The sequence below is a fragment of the Macrobrachium rosenbergii genome, chromosome 55, assembly GCF_040412425.1.
Source record: "Macrobrachium rosenbergii isolate ZJJX-2024 chromosome 55, ASM4041242v1, whole genome shotgun sequence".
Classification (NCBI taxonomy): Eukaryota; Metazoa; Arthropoda; class Malacostraca; order Decapoda; family Palaemonidae; genus Macrobrachium; species Macrobrachium rosenbergii.
Window position 1 is genome coordinate 15,389,009 of NC_089795.1, and position 16,810 is coordinate 15,405,818.

At 35.0% G+C, this 16,810-nt stretch overlaps 1 protein-coding gene across 36 annotated transcripts in view; it reads right to left on the reverse strand.

The window, feature by feature from the left end:
* Zir (Zizimin-related) overlaps positions 1 to 16,810 on the reverse strand; it is a 582,703-nt gene that overhangs the window by 148,073 nt on the left and 417,820 nt on the right. For all 36 annotated transcript variants that reach the window (XR_010852045.1, XR_010852043.1, XR_010852042.1 and 33 more), the window contains 2 exons: positions 11,090 to 11,283; positions 685 to 819 (listed from right to left, as the gene is read on the reverse strand). Coding sequence is in view for 14 of the 36 variants with exons in the window: in XM_067098450.1 (XP_066954551.1) it covers positions 685 to 819; positions 11,090 to 11,283 (329 nt within the window). In the remaining 22 variants the exon portion in view is untranslated. The remainder of the gene's footprint in view (positions 1 to 684; positions 820 to 11,089; positions 11,284 to 16,810) is intronic.

The window sequence follows — 16,810 nt, forward strand, 5'->3', positions numbered from 1 at the left end:
TCTTAAAAAATAAAACATATTTTTAAATTAACTCATCAAGTACATGGAGCCCTCAGTTGCACTTGCAGTCCTAATGTCCCCCACTAACATGAATATTCTGATGTCTTGAAGACATAAGCAAGAAAATAAATAGAAGCAACTGTTCTTGCAGGCACTCACTGTTACATAGTAACTATTCATCTCAGTGTTGCACTGAAAAGGTATGTGATCCAGAAAGAATAAGGGCATGGGACATTGGATTTTTGTATGACTATCGATTTTGTAAGAAAAAATGTTTGTTAGAGAACTGAATTTGTTCATCTCAAGTTTATCAAACATATAAAGCCTGAATTCTAATTTATGAGGTAGGTAAAGAAGTTTAACCCAAAATCCAGGCTGACTGCCGAGTGTTGTGATGTATCACCCTAGGACACCTCATCAGTAACTGCTTTACCCTTCCAAATACAAAAATTTGAAAGTAAAATTCAGTAAAATAAGAAATTTGGAGAAAGATAAATTGAAATGTAACATTTTAAATTAACTTATAAAAACTCACCAAAATATTGTAAAAGTTATAGAGTATAATCCACTTACTTACCACCTAGCACAAATATCAGAGTTAAAAGTGTCCCTAACAAAGGATGACCCAAAGCAAAAGATTTTAAATAAAACCTTGCTAATTATATAATTTTGAAAAATTATTACCTTGGCTACCAGCGAACGCTGAGTATTGAACATATTTGTAAGAGTCAGCGTCGACTGGTTTGATGCTACAGCATGAAGAAGCACTCTAAATACAACAGTTAGGAGTCCTTGCAAATGGTCAGCATTAGTTACCACCTGAAAAATAATAGAAATAAAACTTCTTACAGTAGTTGAAAATTAAGAGAAGCAATATCTGGAATATTTCCTGTTTCATAGTCACAAACCATTTACTTTTCCTTATGCATGCATGGCCAGATATGGGAAAAAATACAGGCAACTCCGTGGTCTTATTCAACTAATTTATTATAATAAATGAAGAGTCAACCAAGCTGTAAAAACTAACACTAAACTATGAGCCCTTATCACCATCACCAGCACCTCTAACCCCTGTGAAAGTCTGCCACTCGTATCTTCTCGGAGTTTATCTTCCACAAATCTCCACTCATCTCCAGCCTCCCTTCTCATATTTCTCATCTAAGTAAGTCTGGGTCTTAAAACTATTCAGCTGGGCACAACATCATGTACTATTACCCCAAGAGTTATGTAGGGACATGCCGAAGCCACCTCCACCTCCTTTTCATCTTTATATCACCTACAGGCAATTTCTGTAATTTCCATTATGGTGTCATTTCTCACTTGATCCTGCCATCTGACTCCTAGTACTGGCAGTCCCAGGTTTACGATGGGCCCGGCTTACGACGTTCCGAGGTTACGACGCTTTTCAAATATATTCATCAGAAATTATTTCCCGGTTTACAACGCATGTTCCGGGGTTACGACGCGTCGTACACCAATCCGACAGAAGAAATATGGCTCCAAAACAGCAGAATAATAAAAATTTTAAGGTTTTTTTGATGAAAAACTCAATAAAAATGTAGTTTACATCATTTTCAATACACCCAAAGCATTAAAAGTAAGATTTTCTTAGGATTTTTGACGATTTTCGACGCTTTTTCGGTTTACGACAATTTTCGGTTTACGACGCAGCGTAAAAACAGAACCCCCATCGTAAACTGGGGACTGCCTGTATTCTTAAAGCCTAAGTCTCAAAAATAACCAAATTTTGAATATAGTTTCATTGTCATGAAAAATTCAAGTCCATATACATGGCAATATACTGCAGATTGTACTACACTCAAGTAAAATCTTACCTGCATATGCAACTGTAGTCTATTCGATTCTCACTTCTTATTAAGCCTGACAGTTGTCTGATTTGTCTTCTTTAGTCTTTCACTAAATTCAAACTCATGAGAACCTCTATAGTATAAACTGTTATTGTTTCTATATATTTGAATGATTCAAACTTATTAATTCTCTCCATCTAATGTAATTTTGCACTTTGTTCTTGTTACCTCTTGATTTTATTATATTTTTTGAGTTCCAACACTTTAGCTATATGATGCAATTCCTTAAACAGGCTATGTAAATCTTCTGGAGATATAAAACCTGCATGATCTTCAGAGTGCAAGTCTGTCAACTTTCTAGTATCACTTCACTCTAAACCTTCTCTTCCATCTCCAACATCTTTATTCATTATAAAATCTTTGAGAATGGAGAACACCAAAGGTGAATTAACATTCCTTGGGACATAGCATATTTACTCCAAATTCACTTGACAAAATCTGATCAACATTAACTTTGCACTTACTTTTTTCATGGATAATTTCAATTAACCTTACATATCTAACTGTAATACCTTAGTGAAGCAAGATCTTTCATCACCATAGTGATGCAAAACCTACCATTACCATAGTAACCAAGACCTTCCATAATACTGGTACAGTCTGACCTCTCTATCCCTGCACCCTTGGGACCAGGCCACTGGCGGACCACAGAAAATCCCAGATAACAGAAATCTCCCCTAAAAAAGCCACTATGTAAATAAAGTCTTGCTAGCTCATTCTATATATATATTGCTGTTATCAAAAGTAGAGCAACGCTTCTGAATAATCACCGTCATTCAATAGGTTTGGTTCCTTATGAAAATTCTGGCATGCTCCATTAGCATCTACCCAGAAATGATTACACCTTCATTACATCGGAGCTCAAACCACTTTATAAGCACTGCCAAATTCTGATCACCTGGCACCTTTCAATGTTTTCCAGCACTTCAAACTTTTCTGGCTTTTGTTTTCAACAAAAACAAAAAGCTGCTGCTTTTGTTTCTTTAAACCTGCACAGTGTGTGTGTGTGTGTGTGTGTGTGTGTGTGTGTGTGAGAGAGAGAGAGAGAGAGAGAGAGAGAGAGAGAGAGAGAGAGAGAGAGAGAGAGAGAGAGAACTATTGGCCCTGGTTAGGTTGTCACATCCACATTTGCAATGCAAGAATCAAATAATACAGTTGTATTAAGAATATGTAATGATAATTTCAATAAAACTATTGTTTTACATACTGTATGCAATTACATTTCGTGCATTATTGTCATATTATTATATAATTTATGAGCACAGCAATCAGGTGCCAATTCCATTCTGGTAATGTTTACTTCTTAAAATCATCAGCTGGTTGCACTGTACCGACATCATCACAGCCATTAATTGCTTAATGAAACGCATGTCAGATATTTGTATTTTACATAAATTATAAAAGCTGGGTTTAACCCTTACAGGCTGGGCTACAATAGCACACCCCTAGACAAGGCAAACTTTAAGATTGGCCATTTAAAAAAAAAACACATCAATGGAAAGAGGAAGATATGCATATGCACATGGTATAAATAAAAAATTCTTAAAAATTTTTTTTACCTTCCCTGGAAAGTTGAAAGTGAATATTTCCAACCCTGTGTAAGGACTCTTTTTGAAGACGGTCGTAAAAATATGCTAACTTTACCAAGTTATAAATGTTTTTTCTAATAATTCTTTTTATTTTATTTTGTAAAATTATAATTACAGCTCACACAATATCATAACAGATGAGAACTAAAATCAGTAACAAATTCTGAGTATATTTATGGCGAAATATTTAAGAGACATAATGAGATGGGAAAATGAAGTACCCTTTAGTGAGGTATAAATGCTTTTTCTAATATTTCTTTGTACTTTAGTACAATTATAACTGCACACTACCATAAAAGATAAGAACTAAAATCAACAGCAATCCCTGGGTATATTTATGAGCAAATACAAAAAAAAAAGGTCCTGGGATGGGGATGTGCAGTACATTCCACCATGAAATCTCAAGTCAAAATGATCACCCTCTATCCTGTACTGAGCTATTATAGTTGCCATAAGAGTTTCTATACATCATTTATGGCCTATTGAAGTAATTTGAACATTTTCCCCATAAAATCTGTTCAAACTGTAAGGAGTAAAATACTGATCCTCACCTGAGCTATTATTATACCTCGTATGATTGTTTCCATCCAGAAAGGGTTAAGAATGCAACTTACTTTACTGTATTTATAAAAGCAGTAAATTAAATGAAGTAAAAGTGTGATTTTACCAGTACAGGCAGTCACCGGTTATCGACGGGGGTTCCGTTCTGACAGCATGACAATAAGCGAAAATCGCCGATAACCGAAAAGCGTCAATTTTCAGCACTAACCAGGTATCGGTGCCGATAACCGGAGATCAGCACCAGTACCCAATTGGGGGAATGCCTGTATCAGATGTTGCCTTTGCCTCTTCCAAAATGTTTTGTGGCCTGCGCATTATTTGTTTCTTCAGCCACAGCTACAACCATAAATTTAGTGGCTTACTTTCATAACACTTTCCTCTCCATTTTATTTTTATTTATGAAAGTCACCAATAAAAGTTAGCAAATTTTTAACAAGTCGACAACTATAACACAAACCTTAATAAATGTCTGTTTCTCGATTTGACTGTTTATGTCAGTACTTGTCGTTCTTTTTGCCAGTGTCTACATGCTATGTAGTAAGTGGTTGTTAATAATTATAAGAAAGAGTAATGAATTCTTAGACAAGATACAAGACTGTTAAGCCTGATTTAATGTAAGAAGATTTGCATTTAACCTAATGAACCTATGCTTCTAGGCCTATTTATAAGTTAAAAGCTAACTCAGATATAATATGCATTGTCAACGGTATCTACCTTAACTGAGACAGGCATAGAAAGCCTAGCTTAGCATAATATACTGTAAATACATCTCACACTATATGCGATGTATATGATGAAATCATGTTTTGGGACAAAATTTTAAGGATCGCATGACACAAGAGATCGGTTCTTTTGTATGCTGTATATTTTTTAGTTTCACAGAATGTTTTCACTGGAAATAAACTGTGCTTGTGTATTTATGGCGCAAGCTTCATTTCCAGAATCCAAAAAAATCCAAAGACTGAAATGATGTGCGGCACCCTCATTGACACTCAAGAACTAATGATGGCTGATTAAAAGAGTGCCAATCATGGGAATTGCCAGACCACGGAGTGCTGGACTTATGAGGTCGGACTCTATGTGGATGCTGCCAAATGCCTTTCCATAATCAACTAAAGACCAAGGCTCACAAGTCTATACTTTTATCACAGAAGCAAGTTAATCTGAACTACAACACCAGCTCTCATCCCATTACTATTCCTAGGTCATAAGATTTCTCCTCAATAGGCTGGAGGGAAATTGACAAAAAGCTTAAGAGATAAACCACCATTTTTTAAAAAAGGCAAAAGTTGCACAGATCAAATATTTATGTTAAGTAATATATTGTGCAGCAGTGTATGGAATTTGGACATCCCCCTTCCATAAATCTTTTCCTGATTATAAGAAGGCATTTGACAATGTCCCCAATTACAGAGGGTCTTGCATCACTACTGTAATGGAAGGTCTCACGTCATTATGGCATTAATGAAGTAAAGTTAACTGAAATTATCCATGAGCTAAGTACAGTCACCACCCTACTTACAAACATTCAAGTTGCGAACATTCATAGTTATGAACAGACAGGGTCACAAGTTCAAATTTTGCTCTGCACACCAATTCTGCTGGAAAGAATTTGCATAGAACAGAAGAACATGAGGAAGAAGAACAACCTGTTCCTTTAACCCCTTCCTTGATTATCCCAAGCATTCTCATGCATAACTACCATGTATTCTTCTTATAATCATCAGAATACTTATTCATACTTGTAAAATATTCCTAATTATTTCTAACTTCCCGATTTAACTCATTCTATGATGAATTCCCATTTTCTATATTTCCTCTCCCCATAGAAAATGTCTAGTATGTATTTTTGTCAATAGATGGCACTGTGCATTGTTTACTTCGTGAACTTCCAATGTCAGACATTGATCCTGCAAAATTCACTCCAAGTTCGTAACTTTCAAAGCAAAAAAAAAAAAACTAAATTTTGAATGCTGCATGAATCTAAATTTTATTTTCTTCTTTTACTTTTCTAGCATCCAAAGTAATTCTTTATAATACTGCATGATTTAAAAATGCTGTGTGAAAATAGTATAATCTATGACACCTGAATTAACTCAGAAATGTAAACATAAAAAAAAATTATGCCTTACATATTAAAAACCAAATTATGAACAATTCAAGATAAGAATGTCTGTCCGGAACGTAACTCATTCGTAAGTAGGGTGGTGACTCTATGTGCAAAGTTAATACTGATGGGACTTGTCAAGAGAATTTCCAATAAGTAATAGCAGAATGCTACAAGAAGTTATTTCACCTTTGTTGTTTAGCATTCTTACAAGTTATATAATAAAAAAAATTGTTGGCAATGGAAGAGAAAGTTTGGTTTGGAGTAGCACTAGAGAGTTGACAGAGTAAGACTTTGCATATATAGTTTTAATCAGCAAAACTCTTAAAGATCTAAAAAGCTTGCTTAATGGACTGCATCATACTCTAGAGAGATGGGACTAATATAAAACACAGATGTAACAAGGACAAAAAGCATTTGATGGCGAGAGGATCAATGAGGTTGAATCATTCAAATATCTAAGAGCAATTATATTTAATGGAACTTCTCTAGAGTTGGACTAAGAACTGGAAATCAAACAGACTGAAACTGCACATGAAAGTAAGATTGTACTAAGGCCTAGTAAGATCTGTATTGCTATACAGACATGAATCCTGTTATGACATCAACTATATTGAAAAGATTTTGTTAATTCACGATTAAATTTATCAAGAATAATCAAGTAACCCAGTGGCATAACTACAATGGACATTGACATCACTGTCAAAAGGCTACATTAAAGGAATATACTCTTAATAGTAAAAATAAAAGTACTGTACAATAAAGAAAAAAAGGGGATGAGGAACACTGGCATTTACCCATCTTTGGTGTTTACCATGTTTAACCCCCCGATGCCATGTCTCTGAACGGTATTTTGATGTATGGACCAAATGTCACTCACAGTTTGTGGGCACACTATTATTCTTTAAAAAAGGTTTGGTTGCAGTCATGGCAGACATCTACCAATGTTCTTTAGCATCACTGTCTCAGAACACAGAAACTGCTCCAGGTTCCTTCAACACCATAATAATGACTCTAATGAAGTAATTTTGGAGTATCTCATGTGAACACATGTGCTCAGGAATTTACCAGTGTCAGCTGTTGCTGCACTGGATTAAGAGGCCCATGACAATGATTCCACAGTCAGTGAAGAGATGAAAAACTTTGTACATCATAACTTCACTGTAGATGGCACATCAGAAAACCAAGTCAACTACAGAGAAAGGAATAGACAGAGTATGGACAACTCAACTGCTTTACAGATTGATAGATATTTGTGACTTCATAGAGTTTCATCAAACAACAAAGAGGATGATGCTTTCCTACTGGAGGATAGGCCAACAGATCTTGTGAAAATTGCTGTGGGTGACCGAGAAGATGTACCTTTCAGAGAAGTCTTGGATTTTTTTATATTACAAACTGACTGCTTCACATTCAACTGACACTGCAAGAGAAACTCATCACTATAAGAGGCCCCTTATCTATGCTACACCAGTGTCTATGATCCATCTGAATTCATGGCATCATTTATTGTGCTAAGCTTCAATATGTAGCTGATTGACTTGTCTTGCGATGATTTATGAAGATTAAGCTATACAGCCCAACACTGGGACACTTTCAGCCATCCAATGCTTAAGACAGTGAACAGAGGGAAGCAGGAATGGTGGTAGAGTTAAAGTCTACATAGTGGGTGCAGCTATGAAGTGAAGGGATGCTGCAAACAACCTTTAGTAATGCCAACAGTGCACCATGAGAGGTGCACTGATGGCACTATCCCCTGAGGGGAACTTGTTCTTGTGAATGGAATATCCCTGTATGAAAGAAAATGGATAGATTGGATTGATTCTTTGGAAGATCCCTCATTGCGGATTCCAATTACAAGTCCCCCCGCCCCCAAAGATGGTAGAAAGAGTGAATTTCATGTCTAACCATAAGCTTCACAAGAGGATGTTACAGTACTTGCTTATGTGAAGTAAGATGGATTATGACATGGGATTTATGTTTACAGACAGCAAGGTAGCACCTGGCTATCTGTGCAGTCAATCAAGAACTTCTATAAACACGTGAGTAATCAAATATACAGGAAGCCTCTATTACTGGACAGTGAACCATGTCTCATTAGAGATGAATCCAGCATATGCTGGAACATGAATGGCCCTGGCAAATGGATATGTGGGAGAATATGTGGTTGAAACCTCCATTACACATTCCTTCACAATGGTTGCTCAGGTAAAAGACAGTCCGAGCTGTCATTCACACAATGAAGAAATAAAACTGTCAATTACAGAGAGGTAGTTAGACATAAAGTGTAGTCCGTATCTAGGTTATAAGCTAGGCCACTTAAGTATATGTAACCCTAGGTTATAGGCTACAGACAACATCCACTATTAATCGAGTCTAAATGATTTTCACTTACTGCCTAGATTACTGTAGACATTGTATAATCTGAAAGGATTTTCTATATTAATGATAAGTTGTGGAACATTTCTTTTAGTTAAAACATTTAATTAGAATGACAAATTCTTTAAAAGAATTTGTGCTTTACGAAACTGGCAGAGTAAGTGCCAACCATTGATGGCAAGAATAGCCAGCTTCTGGCTTTGACACAAAAAGTAATTATTAATTCCAAAAGTTTAAAACTGAAACTTTAACTGGAACTTAATATTAAGAATTTATCTTACTATTTTTAATGTCCTCATGATCCTTGCTAATGAAATCGGAGAAAAACCTCACAGAGAAAAACTTCTTGGTCCCCACGACGAGTCTGTTGTTGACACTATGGCAGACTGTACATGAGCATTAATCACTTCCTCTTCCAAGCGGGTTTTGACGATGGAAGAACCTGGGTATGCAGCCTCACTGTAAAGATTGGGAAAGTGCCCCCTTATCTTTGAGTCCATCACATATTCCATCAGGTGTTACAGTGTTTACCACTGCGACACAATACAGTACCCGGCCGCGAGACCAGTTATAACAGAATTCTTTGCCATTAGTTTGATCACCCATGGAGCTCTGGTAGACCATGGAGGGTAACTCCTTGAAGACAAAACAAGCGGATACGCTATCTAAAAAAAGGTATACCTTAGTTTTACCAGACCACTGAGCTGATTAACAGCTCTCCTAGGGGTGGCCCGAAAGATTAGACTTATTTTACATGGCTAAGAACCAATTGGTTACTTAGCAACAGGACCTACAGCTTATTGTGGAATTCGAACCACATTATAGCAAGAAATGAATTTCTGTCACCAGAAATAAATTCCTCTAATTCTTTATCAACCAGCCGGAGACTTGAACTCGGGCCTAGCTAGTGCTAGCCCACAACTCTACCGATTCGCCTAACGATGAACTGAAATGCTATAAAAAATGGGATGCTTTGTAAAGGGTTATCACTTAACCTAATATAAGGTACTGCCTATCTGGATTTAGATCTCGCTCAAGTGTATATATATAAAAAAGAAAAATTGTACTAATATGTAGCCCTTTACATTAGCTAGGCTATTGTTTATCTTGCCCAGATTATTTCTATTATATCTAATCCTAGGGTCCTTGGTCTAAACTACTGCATTAGACCCATAATAGTATTTTTTTAAAAGGTTTTTACTTGCTCTAATTTAGGTTAATGCCTAATCCAGGTTATTTAGTTCACACTTATGGATATGTAATCCAAGTTATGGGCTACAGACAACATCCATTTACCTAGTCTAAGCTACTGCCTAGATTATTGTACATCATATACTGTAATCTGAAAAGATTTTCTATATTAATGATAAACTGTTGAACTTTTCTTTTAGTTAAAGAACTCAAATGGCAATTTCTTAACAAACAATTTGCACTTTTCACAACTAACAATCTGCACTTTTGACTTAACGCCTGCTATGTGCTTAACAAGAGAAACCAGTTTTTTGGCTTTCACACACAAATTATCTATGAATTACAAAAGTTTAGAGCTAAAACTTTAACTGGGGCTTAAAACTAAGCACTTAACTAGCTTCTTTAGGTGTTTCCATAATTACTGAATTGTGGAGCACTGACAAGAATTGAATCTGTTTTCAATCGACCAACGAAAGGTAATGGCTCCGTTGGTCTCTCGCCAGTCTGTTTGTTGACAATATGGTGGACTGCACATGAGCATAATCACTTCCTCTTCTAGCAGGTTTGACAAAGGAAATAACCTGGGTACAGCTTCGCTGTAAGGGAAAGAGAACTCCTATCTTTGAGTCCATTATGTACCCTACCACGTGTTATGGTGTTTATCATTATGACACAATACCTGGCCAAGAGACCAATTAAAAGAGAATTCTTTGATATTAGTTTGGTCATCATGGAGCTCTGACAGACCCATGGAAGGTGACACTATAAAAAAACATCAGAATGGAGAATGGTGAAAAGGTACATGAATGAATAAAAGTAACTCAAAATATCTGCAAACTATGTAGCAGCACAGCAAAATGAGATGTGCTGCATCATGAAGCAAGGCTAGAACATATATAGTAGGATCTTTTTGTCTTTCAGAATTTAGCCAGTCTGCACAGGTAGAGCAGCCAATACACAGAATGAGACTATTTATGATTAAAAGGTTCAGAATGAACAAATACATTCTATGCTGCACAGAGATCAAACATGGCTGGGTAAGAATGGAAAAATGGAGCAGGTAGACGGTAAAGTAGCTTAACTAATTTGGCAAGGGCAGCTATATTAACCTGAGTTATGAGATCTAAGCTCAGACAGCTGCTCGCTGATATTATCCACCACTCATGGCAAAGGGCTAGGAGTCCGAGGGATTTCAAATAAACACCACCAATTTAGATAGTTTCTAATAAGCATGAAAAGGAAATTTTAATTTGAGAAATTTTCCCAAACAGTAATTACCTGTTGCAAATTTCTGGATGAGGATATATTTTCATGTCTAAAAACTACTATTGTTCTCTTCTGCCACATGCATAAAAAATTTACAAGATTTTGAACTTAAACAAAATTTTTCTCACCTGCACAATGTTTTCAATTGTATCAAGGATGATCATGTTAGCTTCACCAGCTAAATGACCCTCCACCTGGGAATCTTGGTCTATTTCCTGCTGTAAAGAACGTTCACTATCCTGGTGATGGTGACGCCATGGAAATGTGTCTTTTCGCCAGCGCAGTCTCTCTCCAGTTCCAGAGGGTGAGGGAGGATTGCGTTCTAAGGGTAGAATAATATGTTACCAAAGGTAGATGATGTGCCAAAATAAATATGCCATATCTCAATTTCTGCAAATTGTTCATCATTCTGTATTGATATTTAGGCTACAAGAACAAAAAAGAAAAAGTTTATCAGCTTTTCTTTTTAAAGTTTAGCATGCAACAAAACAATTATATAACAGACTACTAAATGTTCTAATTACTGTGTTTAAATACTAAAATTTCATAGTTTCCTTGACTTCTTAAATAACAGACATTTGCAAACACAGTGGAACAAATTACAACTTGTGTCAATAAATATAATCAAATCACCTTAGCATTAGTATAGCTTTTCACAAATTACATATAAACTGTACAATTTCCTCACCCTTCCTTCATTATATGATAATGATATAGCAAACATCAGTTTTTTATTTAGATTTATAATTAACACATTCATTTTTAAAAGGTCTTGTCCCTCATTCAGTAACAAACTGCAACAAATTTGCATGTATGTGCAAATCTTTGTGTTAATAATTTTAGAGGTTATGATAATCAGCAGAAAACAATCCAGCCATTCTGATTAAAAGACAATATACTTTTAATATACAATGGGAATGGTATTAGCCATTATATAAAGCAATATTACATAATCATTGTATCTAATATAGCTCAAAGGTTAAGAGAATCATTAGGAAGCAATTTCATAAAAAAGTTCAACTAATCCATAAACAAGACAGAGTACAAAACATATTACAAAAGCTTGGAGCTTATAAGAAGCACGGCTAATCTTTTGCAAGGTATTGTAATTACCATGAGAGATACTGCTTATATACAATAAAATACATTTCCAAATGCTTTAAAAGCTATTAAACGTATTATCTATTAGAAGGTCCGAGGTCTACAGGAAGTTTCCAAAAACATTTCTACTATTTGAAAACAAAGCATCACACAAACAATATAATAAGAATCCATAAGGCTTATTTCAACTAAAAGTCTTAGAGAATAAAAATAAACAAAAAACTATGAAATGGAAAAATGAATATTCATGCTGATGACACACATTTCCCTCCCATCATGTACTTCTGCCTACTTTACCATTGCATCAACTATCACAAAAACCCTAAAATGGTGCCAGAATAATGGCAACTTTCAAGACTACACAGAAAATATAGTCGGTGCTCAATGTGTGCAGATATTCATCAGCACAAGCAATAATACTAATCAAATAAAAAATAAACAATTCAAAGTTATAGATACCTTCCAAAATTATCAAAATTAATAACTTTCTAAATAGCAAAATTATAAATACCCTCGAAAGGTATTTACATCACTATTATCATTATTGTGTACTAGTTCAACCTGACCACCAAAAATAAAAGGCTCAAAACATACCATACCACTAGGGCCTACATTCAAAGTTGAGGTACCTGGCTGGCTAATGCTCACCTAGATTTTGTAGACTGTCAGTATTTGTACCTAGCAAGACTCAATAATATCGTAATATTATTGGTACTCACTTAAATATCATTATTATTATTATTACTAATATTACTAATACTGTATTAACAAAAAATCCCTCACAACCAGAACCTTTTGTTAGGAAAGGGTTGCCAGTTATTTGAATTTGCCAGCTGCAGGAGAGAAATCCTTAAAAATGTTGTACTTGTATCCTGATCTATCAGTCTGTCATTTGTTATCAACAAACGATAAATATTGTTCACAGTTTTATTATTTTTCATAAAGATTTTGACTGAAAAGTATACGTATGTAACATTTTAGTACTGTATCAATTACAGTACTGAACTAAAAATATTAACCCTTTGAAGATTTGTGGAGGTCAAAATCTGTCTACCCCAGAATACTCACCCTTCACTGACAGAGCAAAAAATGCTTAGCAATCATTTTTGTCGATCAATTCTGTGTAACTTTACACTTCGTGCTGCATTAATGAATTCGTGTCACCGTAAAGTTAAAATCAAACTTTATCATGATGTGTAAAAATGGGGTCCCCCCAAAAAAATAGTGGACCCCCGCCTATTCGCGGTTCCGGATTCGCGGCTTCACCATTTACAGATTTTTCTGTGGAATGTATATACACATTATTCGTGGAAAATGTGCCTATTCGAGGTATTTTTCATAGAGAAATATTAACTGATTACTGTATTTTCATATCATTTTCGTGACTAAATGCATTTTTTTTGTGATAAAACTATTAAAATACTCGGGTATAAGCATTCTTAAAGTTTTTTTTTTTTGTGTTTGAACTATCAAAATACTGTAGGCAGTTATAACATTTTTTGATGGCTGTCAAGTATTCGTGGATTTTAGCTATTAGTGGGGGGTTGTGGTACGCATTCCCCATGAATACCAGGGGTCGATTGTAACCAATACATGTAAAAGTTCACTGTAATGAAAAATTGTTACTTTTTAAAAAATTCAAGATAAACTGGAGAAAAAGAGAAAAATTGCTGTTTTCACAGTGTAAAAGTATGATAAATAGCCTTTCCAATGGCATGAAATATAATTATAATTTATTTGGGCCATTTATGATACCACAAAGCACATTTAAAAATGAAAAATGGATGCTAACAATTTTTGTTATTACACTCTCACAGGGTTAAGTAAATAACAATAAGCATGCTGGTTCACAGAGAGAGTTGGAGGTGGGGCACAGTAAGTGCATAGTTTACTTAATGCAACATATACATGTTCTTGTACACAAGCAAGCTAAGCTTACACACTGACTTTACATAAGAACACAGTCATGTACATAATTTCATTTAATTAAACTTAATCTCTTGAAATTACCTAATAATTTTATTTTATTTTTATCACAGTACTTTGTTTGCAAATTCAAGCACAAAAGTTCATTGTCACCATCTGAGCTATCCATCAGGAATGGAGAGATTAGGGAATGTTATAAAATGTTTTCTGCTATACTTAAACTGCTTTCGTATTTATTTTAAATTACAGTAGACTTACTTTTTCCTAGATTTTACCTGTTGCCCCAGTTGCATGTGTTGTCCAAGTTTTTTCTGCCATGCTGTAGCTATATAATTTCATAACATTAACCCTTAAACGCTGACTGGACGTATCATAAGTCGACTAAAATTGTCTGTCGGGTGACGAGCGGACGTACCGTACATCGACTACAAAAAATTTCAACATTCGGTCAAATTTGACTCTACCGAAATGGTCGAAAAATGCAATTGTAAGCTAAAATTTCTTACATTCTAGTAATATTCAATCATTTACCTTCATTTTGCAACAAATTGGAAGTCTCTAGCACGATATTTCGATTTATGGTGAATTTTTGATAAAAACTTTCTCCTTACGTCCGTGTGGTAACTCGGCCGAAAATCTCAAAAATTCTTTCGTCATTTTGTCGTAATGTTTGCACCGTTTTATATTAGTCATTACATAAAGTTTTATATATGAAAATGTGTGCAATTTCATGTAAAATACAACAAAAAACAACCCATGGTTGTAGCTTTTATCAGTTTGGAAATATTTTCATATAAATCACACGATAAGTGCCAAAATTTCAACCTTCGGTCAACTTTGACTCGACCGAAATGGTAGAAAAACGCAATTATAAGCTAAAACTCTTACATTCTAGTAATATTCAATCATTTACCTTCATTTTGCAACAAACTGGAAGTCTCTAGCACAATATTTCGATTTATGGTGAATTTTTGAAAAAACTTTTTCCTTACATCCGTGCGCGGTAACTCTGCCGAACATCTCAGAAATTCTTTCAGTACTTTGTCATAATGTTTGTACCGTTTTATATTAGTTGTTACATAAAGTTTTATATATGAAAATGTGTGCAATTTCATGTAGAATACAACAAAAAATAACTCATGGTTGTAGCTTCTATCAATTTTGAAATATGTTCATATAAATCACGATGTGCCAAAATTTCAAGCTTCAGTCAACTTTGACTCGACCGACATGGTCGAAAAATGCAATTGTAAGCTAAAATTATTACATTCTAGTAATATTCAAATCATTTACCTTTATTTTGCAACAAATTGGAAGTCTCTAGCACAATATTTCGATTTATGGTGAATTTTTGAAAAAAACTTTTTCCTTATGTCCGCGCGGTAACTCAGCCGAACATCTCAGAAATTCTTTCGTCACTTTGTCGTAATGTTTGCACCGTTTTATATTAGTCGTTACATAAAGTTTTATATATGAAAATGTGCGCAACTTCATGTAGAATACAACAAAAATAATTCATGGTTGTAGCTTGTATCAGTTTTGAAATATTTTCATATAAATCACGATAAATAGAAAAAATTCGACCTTCGGTCAACTTTAACTCGACCGAAATGGTCGAAAACTGCAATTGTAAGCTAAAACACCTACAGTCTAGTAATATTCAATCATTTACCTTCATTTTGCAACATATGGGAAGTCTCTAACACAATATTTCGATTTATGGTGAATTTTTGAAAAAAACTTTTTTTTTACGTCCACACGTTACAAATTCATGCATCATTTTGTGATAATATTTTCTCTGTGTTGCTTTGATCGTTTTACAATTTGTTATATACCAAAATCATCGCGATTTAGTGTACAATACAAAGAAAAAAAAATAACTCATTAGCTTTAACCGTTTTGCTCACACAGCGATTTGTATACAATTATATATGAAATTTTTTTTTCGTGCTGTCATATATTTCAACATTTATATATGATAATGATATTTTTTTTCATTTCTGATGGTTGCATACTAAACTTCAGGCAATGTCAAAAAAAGGAGCCAAAAATGAACTCTTAATCTTGAAAACTAAGCGTGCTGTGATTTTTTTAAAAAACTTTTTTTCCGCTTCGGCGCTAACTCCCGAATGGTGCCGGCATACGGCAGACACTTTCATAAATAGAGGCTCGGCGTTTAAGGGTTAATGGGGAAGACTTCACAAGGTAGTACTGTACACACAGAGAGAATACCGTATATTTTCTTTGCAAGTGGATCTGCACACCTATCACTTGCAGTGTAGACTGGATGCTAATAGGATTTTATGGGGTGTCATTACAAATACATAAAACTACACCCCCATGGCTTCCTATATTTCTGTTACAAGTGGAATGATAGGCTGTATACTCTCGTGGGCTTGGACATGTATTATTATCAATCAGAGTCTCCTGCAAAGCTATAAATAAGGAGACACTTCTGATATTAGCTGCCTTAGTTCTTCCCATTTTGCTCTTAATCCCTGACAGTTCCACTGGAGAATATTAATGAATTTTATTTAGATTTTAAGGCAGTTATACTGGAGTCACTTTCCAGTGATCTACCTTTACTGCCTTGCTCCTGCTTTTTTCCAGAAGAGACTGATTGCTTATGGATGCCTTCCATTTCAAGGTTGATGACTGTGCTGTTACCATGGAGGAGGAACCTGCTGCAGATGGCACAGCCTCTCCAGTATTATGAGTGTCAGGCATCTCTGATGCCTCTTTGTCATGGGAATATCAAGAGCTCAGGAGCACCAAACAAAGCAGGAGCTGCTTTGAGATGTGGAAATGTCACATACAATTTG